Source organism: Triticum dicoccoides, chromosome 6A, assembly GCF_002162155.2.
Source record: "Triticum dicoccoides isolate Atlit2015 ecotype Zavitan chromosome 6A, WEW_v2.0, whole genome shotgun sequence".
Classification (NCBI taxonomy): Eukaryota; Viridiplantae; Streptophyta; class Magnoliopsida; order Poales; family Poaceae; genus Triticum; species Triticum dicoccoides.
The window spans coordinates 37,259,942-37,267,630 of record NC_041390.1 but is presented as its reverse complement, the minus strand read 5'-3'; the positions used below and the strand labels follow the sequence as shown (position 1 = coordinate 37,267,630).

General features: G+C 47.6%; 2 protein-coding genes across 5 annotated transcripts; one reads left to right on the top strand and one right to left on the bottom strand.

Annotated features, from left to right (window-relative positions):
• Window positions 1-701: 701 nt before the first annotated feature.
• LOC119314421 (serine/threonine-protein kinase Nek3-like) lies at window positions 702-4,640 on the top strand. Of its 4 annotated transcripts, none has more exons than XM_037589133.1 (14): window positions 702-828; window positions 991-1,168; window positions 1,255-1,321; window positions 1,429-1,494; window positions 1,693-1,739; window positions 1,832-1,877; window positions 1,977-2,057; window positions 2,147-2,189; window positions 2,285-2,334; window positions 2,427-2,642; window positions 2,778-2,851; window positions 2,943-2,994; window positions 3,095-3,550; window positions 3,715-4,640. In XM_037589133.1, the coding sequence occupies exons 2-14, from the start codon at window positions 1,083-1,085 to the stop codon at window positions 4,279-4,281; spliced, it is 1,851 nt and encodes a 616-aa protein (XP_037445030.1). In that variant the 5' UTR covers window positions 702-828; window positions 991-1,082; the 3' UTR covers window positions 4,282-4,640. The 4 variants fall into 4 exon arrangements, with proteins under 4 accessions (XP_037445030.1, XP_037445031.1, XP_037445029.1 ...); XM_037589134.1 differs by having other exon boundaries at window positions 702-911; XM_037589135.1 differs by having other exon boundaries at window positions 703-1,168; window positions 2,427-2,508; window positions 2,593-2,642; window positions 3,715-4,639.
• Window positions 4,641-4,923: 283 nt separating this feature from the next.
• On the bottom strand, window positions 4,924-6,122 carry LOC119314420 (probable ribose-5-phosphate isomerase 3, chloroplastic). Its single transcript, XM_037589131.1, has 2 exons — window positions 5,637-6,122; window positions 4,924-5,477 (listed from the first exon to the last, which is right to left on the bottom strand). The coding sequence occupies exons 1-2, from the start codon at window positions 6,021-6,023 to the stop codon at window positions 5,040-5,042; spliced, it is 825 nt and encodes a 274-aa protein (XP_037445028.1). The 5' UTR covers window positions 6,024-6,122; the 3' UTR covers window positions 4,924-5,039.
• Window positions 6,123-7,689: the final 1,567 nt, after the last annotated feature.

Genomic DNA, 7,689 nt, shown 5'->3' with positions numbered 1-7,689 from the left:
CATGTCTTGTGGGCCACATCTATCATAAAACGGTTCGAATTTAACCAAACCAGTCATCGATGTTTTCTAGCGCAATAATTAGCGGAAATTTATAAAATGATGCCTTTTTGAAACCCTAACCGCAATTGCAGTGGTTTTATGCTATTTACTCGGTTTCTCACGCAGTGAGCAAATTTTGAACAACCCCTTCATCAACAATCAAGTGACGCGTTATTGCAAACACGAACATGTAGATATCGATTAGATATTTTTTTTTACCGCAGAGCTCGAGATCTGGCACTCAAAAGAGCACCGCAAAACCAGTGTCGCCCTAAAAATAGGCATAGCCCAACAATACACACAATCATTTCATTTTCAGTACGACTCGTACTTGCTTGCATGTCCTTGGACCATATCTTTCCCAATAAGAAACCATGTAATTTGTCTTCCGCTGCTTTATAGCCGGCTTGTACAGGAAGCGCGTATGCCGTAGGGGCTCCGCCATCACGAATCGGCGGCACGAATAAGCCCATAAACAATGCTCCGTGGACGGGGTTCGCATTAACAATCTTGGTCAAATCTCTCTCTCTCTCTCTCTCTCTCTCTCTCTCTCTCCCTAACACAGTGTACGCAGCCGCGCGTCTGTGCCCCCCACCACACTCTCTCTCTCTCTCTCTCTCTCTCTCTCCGCGCTTTGAAAACTCTGAAAACCTCTCGCTCTCGCGAGCACGGCCGGCCGTCCATCCCTCCATAGCCAGAGCGCACTACAGGCTTTCTCCCTCTCTAAAAATGGAAGGCAGGTAAGGCGACGAAGAGCACAGCCTGTTCAACAATTCATCACCAGTCGAGGTATCGATTACTGCCCTCCATCAGTTTTGCTTCGGCTTTTCTCTTCTTCATTCCAGCTAGAATCGAATTCGTCTTTTGGCGTGGTCCGTGGAAATCTTCTCCGATTTCCTTGGGTGTTTTTTTCTTGCGATTCCCCTTTCAGGGCCGTTTGTTTCTCGGCAGGGAAGAAGCCATTCTGTTTGGGCTGAATCGGATCAGGGAAGAAGAAGAAGAAGAAGAAGAAGAAGAAGAAGAAGAAGAAGAAGAAGAAGAAGATGGATCAGTACGAGGTGCTGGAGCAGATTGGGAAGGGCTCCTTTGGCTCTGCGCTCCTGGTCAGGCACAAGGTTGAGAAGAAGAGGTTGGTGCAATTCCATTTCAATTCCACCCTTGCTCTTGCTCTCCACAATCCCTGGAGCATCTCAGGTATGGCATGGCTTGTTTCAGGTATGTCTTGAAGAAGATCCGGCTCGCCCGCCAGACCGCCAGGTGCCGTCGATCCGCGCACCAAGAGGTCTAGCTCTTTCTTCCCTTTTTTGTGACATGTCAGCATTTGATTCAGATGGTTTGTTTAACCTTTTGATGAATGCGCGAAATTCACCATTTAATTTGTTCATGCAGATGGAGCTAATCGCGAAAGTAAGGAGCCCGTACATTGTGGAGTACAGAGATTCTTGGGTGGAGAAGGTGAGCACGGTCCTCCCCTCTTCTCTCATCTGCGCATATTGGCAGGGTCCTAGGAGCAATCTTTGCTCTTGCTCTCTCCTTGCATGTTTCAATGTTCCTACAGATAATTCTCTTTCAAAAAAAAAAGAAAAATGTTTCAACCGAAGGATTCATGTGACCGCCGTCGCCTGAAATGAGTGTCTTTATTGTTGTCATCAGGGCTGCTATGTGTGCATCGTGATCGGTTACTGCGAGGGAGGGGACATGTATGTATATGTAACTTGTGAAGTAAGCTCTGAACTGAATTTGGAACATGTGACGAAATTGTGGTTCTCTGTTTTCCCCTGTGCATTTGCAGGCTAGAGGCCATTAAGAAGGCTAACGGCAGCCATTTCCCGGAGGAGGTGCTCAACTACTCTGTAATATGTGTTCTTCAGTACCTAGCTGCAAATTCTGATTACTGAACTTTTCCCCGTTGCCATGCCCATTTTTTCTGGATGCAGAAACTCTGTGTGTGGCTTGTTCAGCTCCTGATGGCGCTTGATTACCTGCATGCCAGTCATATCCTTCATCGAGACGTGAAGGTTGCTATATTCGTAGCCTTTATCTGATACTCGCATTTCATTTCAGTTAAGCCTAGCCGGTTACTCACCATGGACTGTGCTTTTTTCAGTGTTCAAATATATTTCTTACAAAGGACCAAAATATACGGCTCGGTAAGTATGCTCTGATAAAAAACAGTTAGGGACAAATACCTGAAATAACTGATGGCGATATGTTCTGTTCCTAACATATATCTTGTCTGAAACAGGTGATTTTGGGCTGGCTAAAGTATTGACTTCTGATGATTTAGCTTCATCGGTAAGTTGTTCTTGCTCAACCCGTACGTAGGTAGGTGTTTCTCTTTCTAGGATAAGTTGCTTATGATTCGATATACCGTGTCTCTTCTGAAGGTTGTGGGAACTCCCAGTTACATGTGCCCTGAGCTTCTTGCTGATATTCCATACGGCTCCAAGTCCGACATATGGTCGCTAGGCAAGTACTCCTATCTAATATTCAGTCACATGTCTTGCTCTGAATATCGCATTTTCCTCTTGGCTAAACATCTGCAGCTTTCAGGATGCTGCATCTATGAGATGACTGCGCTGAAGCATGCATTCAAAGCATTTGTAAGTTGATATGCTCTTTAAGTTACAATTCCTTCTTCCCCGCAAAAAGAAAAGTTGCAGTTCCATCCTGTAAATTGTGACATATGATGTTTCACCAGAATTTGCATTTCAGAAGATATTTTTCTTTCCTAACAGGATATGCAGACACTGATAAACAAGATTAACAAGTCTGTCGTCGCTCCTCTACCGACTATATATTCGGGTGCATTGTAAGCACCTGCAACGCATTAATCTTACGAAGTTCTTGAGCTATTCATGACATCTGAAAAGTTTGTAACATGTTTATTTTCTGCCGTGCAGTAGGGGCCTCATCAAAAGCATGCTGCGCAGAAATCCGGATCACAGACCAAGTGTATGAGTCACATTTTCCTAGAGCATATTATTTTGTTTTACTGAATAGTTTCTGCACTCATTTGCGCATCTCATTGCCTCATGCTGATTGTGATTTTCAGGCTGCGGATCTGCTAAACCACCCGCATCTTCAGCCCTATGTGTTGGAAATCCAATCGAAATCAAGTCCGGCTCACAATATGTTCACAGCTATACTTCCTAACAGACATGAAAAAAACAAGACTGCATGTTCTGATGATGAAGAAACTTGCAAACCCCAATATGTTAAGAGTCATTCATTTAAAGCACAGAGGATTGTGGAACTTGACAATGCCACTGCTAACAATGGCCCTCCTCAGTCTACCAGAACAGCAAAAGATTGTTCAGAACCGCTTCATCAACAGATGGGTCAGTTACCAGACCAGGTCACCAACGAAGTTGTCAAAGAAGCGATGGATGATAAACATTCAAAAGAAAAAGGATCACCAGCACGTACCCCTCGAAGGGCGTCCTCTACTCCTAGGAGACGGCTAGAACCTGCAAAAACATTTCATGCTAGAACAGCTCACAAAGAGGAGGTATGTAGATATTACTTTTAGCTGCCTTCATAAGCCCATGTTTGAAGACTTCCTTTTCCTAGTCAGTGCATGTGTAAAGCATTATGTGTAGTACATGTGTGACGCATTCTGTGTACTTTGATCAAATATTATGCATTAACCTTTTGTTGTTTTGACACCATCAGCCTCCCCCATCAGGATCTTCAGTGGATCAGACAATACAAGCTACACGGCGAGCATCACTTTCCCCACACATGTTCAAAGCAGCTGAGAAGAGGCGAGTCGTCAACATTCTCACCAAATTGAAGTCTCCTGATGTTTCAGTTAACGCACCTCGAATCGACAGAATTGCTGAATTCCCACTGGCATCCTCTGAAGATCCGTTGTATCCCATCATGAAGCTCTTGCCACCATCTATCACTGACAAATCGATCACCAAGGACAAATGCACTTTCCAAGTGCTCCGGGGGGGCAGCGAAAGCCACACCAACACTCGTGATCCGAACCTGCTCAGTATCGACAATAATCAAGTCGGAAGTTCGTCCGATTGGAGGCAGAAGAGGTTTGACACGACGTCCTACCGGCAGCGAGCTGAGGCTCTAGAGGGCTTGCTTGAGTTCAGTGCCCAGTTGCTCCAACAAGAGAGACTTCAGGAGCTGGGGATCTTGCTAAAGCCTTTTGGGCCTGGGAAGGCGTCTCCAAGAGAGACAGCCATATGGTTGTCAAAGAGCTTCAAAGAAACGGGATTATAAGGAGAGGCCTCAGAAGGAAAACATAAACCCACAATAATTTGCATTTTATTAGCTTCAGGCAGTACAGTTCCACTGTGTAAACACCCCACCCACCTCCCTTGTGGACCAGTACTCCAATTTTCTGACCTGAAATTGTCTTGTGAATACAACCCCAAAACCATGTTGACATTTTGAGAAAATAACAGTTCTTGGATGTACTTCAATACTACAAGTTATCTGAAGATTTTGCTGGCATCTGAATAAAGTTGTAATTCGGCTGTTCATGTTTTTGTATTTCTATATTGATAAGACTGTTTCAGTGTAGGCCCTTCTGCCTTGAAAGATCACATTCACATGTATATGCAGCCGACACTTCTTCTCCAAAATAATAAGGGAAAAAGAGCTTTTAACAGGTACGACTATAAGCCGTACGTTATATTTTGCTATTTTTGCTTGCTTGAGTATGTGTATTCTGAATTATCTGATATACATGCAGGCTCCCAAGTTTATTCAAAGTGTTGTTCTAGAAGATGATTGGCACGCAAGAAGATTAATGTCATTGACTTGTCACGATCACAAGGGCTTCAATTTCAATCAATTATAGTGGTGTTTTTATCCGCAATGTGATTTTCTTTCAAGCCCAAAATAAACTGAGAACCAACAAAACGTAGAAAAATATATATCTATAGAAAAACATTATATTTGTTCCTTTTACACAGATAGCTTATTCACTGAAAAATCGTAAACTCAACACACCAGCAACAGCTGACCCAAAACACTCACTTTGTTTTGACACTGACGCCGTCGGATCCGGCAATGATCACTGAAGTTGCCATGTTCAAGAACAGCCCATGCTCAACAACTCCTTCCAAAGCCGCAATCTCCTTGCCCGCGCCCAACGCGTCCCTGATCGGCGTCTTGAAGTATAAATCGACAATGTAGTTCGAGTTGTCGGTAACGTAGGGCTTGCCATCCTCGTTCAGTCTCAGCTTTGCCTCGCAGCCTTCTTCGTTGAACAGATCCTGCAGCCTTACTTGGTTGTGCTTCCAGCAGAACTGCACGACCTCCACCGGCATGGCGAGGCCGCTCCCTCCCAGGCCGGTAACCAGCTTCGTCTCATCGACGACGACGACGAACTTTCCTGACGCGGCCTCGACCATCTTCTCTCGGAGAAGGGCTCCACCCCGCCCTTTGACAAGGTTAAGATCTGGGTCGACCTGCTTGGTGAAAAATTTGGAACATGGTTAATTAATCATAGATGGTTCTTGGGAAAAATTAAGGGGACGATCTGAACTGAACCTCAGTAAGAGTCGTCAGAACTAAAATGGTACGGTGCAGAGAGAAAGTCAATGGCGAGGGAAGAGGGAGGAGAGGACCTCGTCGGCGCCGTCGATGGCGAGGTCGATGACGGGGTGGTCGTCGAGCGTGGAGAGCGGGATCCCGAGCGACGTGGCCTGCTCGAAGGTGCGCTTGGAGGTGGGCACGCCGACGATGCCGGAGAGCTTCCCGCTGGCGAGGAGCGCGCCGATCTCGGCGACGGCGAAGGCGGCCGTGGAACCCGTCCCGAGCCCCAGGACCATGCCGCTCTGCACCTGCTCCACCGCGCGCACCGCCGCGAGCCGCTTGAGGTCGTCCTGCGTCAGCGCCGTCGCCGCCCGCGCGGCGTCCGCGCGCACCGCGAGGCGCGCCGGCCGGCGCGGGGCGGCGCGTCGCGTGGCCGCCGCGTGGAGGCGGACGGCGGTGGCGGTCGCGGCGGCGGCCATGCCGGGTGGGTGGTGGGAGTTCTTGGAGCTCGGTGAGGGTGGATGGGGAGCTGGTGGAGGAAGAGAGGGCGGAGGAGATGTGCGGGGGTTGGTGCCTGGTGATCAACGACGGGTTGAGGGTTGGTGGTGAATTGGAGGGTCAGCGCCGCCCGAACGTCAGCTTCGAACGAATCCTGCGTGAGGCGACGACAGCCGTCGGATTTTTCTGCACGAATCTCCGCACAAACTGGATTATAGCCATGGGGATATACCTCCTTTGAGTCTCCCGAGATCCAACATTTTGCTGAGTTCCGCTTCCATTCAATGTCGACGGCGACAACATATTGCCGCCGGTGAGTCGGTGTCGCAGCTGGAGGTAGCGGGAGGAAAGGAGCATGTTCTGTGGGTGGCGCATCTACCCGGCCTCTCCTCGTGCGACATGGCGCGCCGCCGCCGGTGGGCCGGGGGCAGAAATCACATATTTGACCTAAGGTCCAAATCAAATCACAAACTGACCTCGTTCCGAAAAAAATTCACTCTGCTGACCCTTTTGTGTGGCGCCCGACAGCTGGGCGCCACACACTACTATGCAGCGCCTTTCTTTTGGGCGTCGCACCTCGTGCCAGCGTGGCAGCCCTGGTCCAGTTGCGGCCCCACAGACAGCACTGCAGCGCCTCAGACTTAGGCGTCACACTTGTAATGTGCAGCGCCTAGCTCTTGGGCGCTGCACAGTCTGTGTTCCATTTAGGCTGGCCCCATCCTCTCTCCCATCCCACCCCCACCCCACACACCCCACCCCACACAAACCCTTAGCCTTGCGCCCCTCCTCTCTTCCCCTCTCCCCCTCTCAAATCCTTCTCAAATCTTGCAAATTCGAAGTATTTGACCGTGGATTTCGAAGCCAACCCCTCCCTTAAGGTAATCTCCTTCGATCCCCTCGTTTTCATCCATAGGAATTGTCACATTTGCTCAAATATTGCTACTTTGGGGAAATCCTAGTTTTGGCTTGGATTTGCAAATTTGTATTGAATCATGTTATGTTTCTTTGCTAATTTGGGTTGGTTAGGCTTTCATAATATGCTAGGGTTAGAGTTATGTGTGTTTGATGTTGGTGTTAGGGTTATGCTATGGTTAGGGTTGTGATTATTGTTAAGTGGGGGTTAGGGTTATTAATTCATATATATGTTATGGCATATGTATTTTGTGCAAATATTTTTTGTTAAGTACTTACTTGATATATGTGTTTTTTTTATTATTGTAGGGATGGGGAGAGCATGTGTTTATGTTCATCATGTGGATAAAGAGGCCTTTTTGAAAGGCAATGTTGAGCCGGACCCGGATGAGCTTGACATGGTGTTTGAGAGTAGTCCAAGCTATGCGGAGCTCTTGGACCAAGTGAGGAAGGATTTGAATTGGATGGACCCAAGTGACGTTGTTGAGTTCGTGGGAAGGCATAATGTTGGTTTTGAAATGCACATCCGTTGGAAGACAATGCGTGTGAACTCCGAGCAACGTTGGGTTGCATACAAGGAGACGGTTGCCGAATCTCTAGACAAGGCTCTTGAGTTATTTGCCTCCAAGAAGGTTGAGTCTACTTTGAATTTGGACTTGAACCGGAACCCCTCCCCGTTGGCTGCTAGCACTCCACCACCCATGAACCAAGATCAAATGAGTGAACCTCATTTCA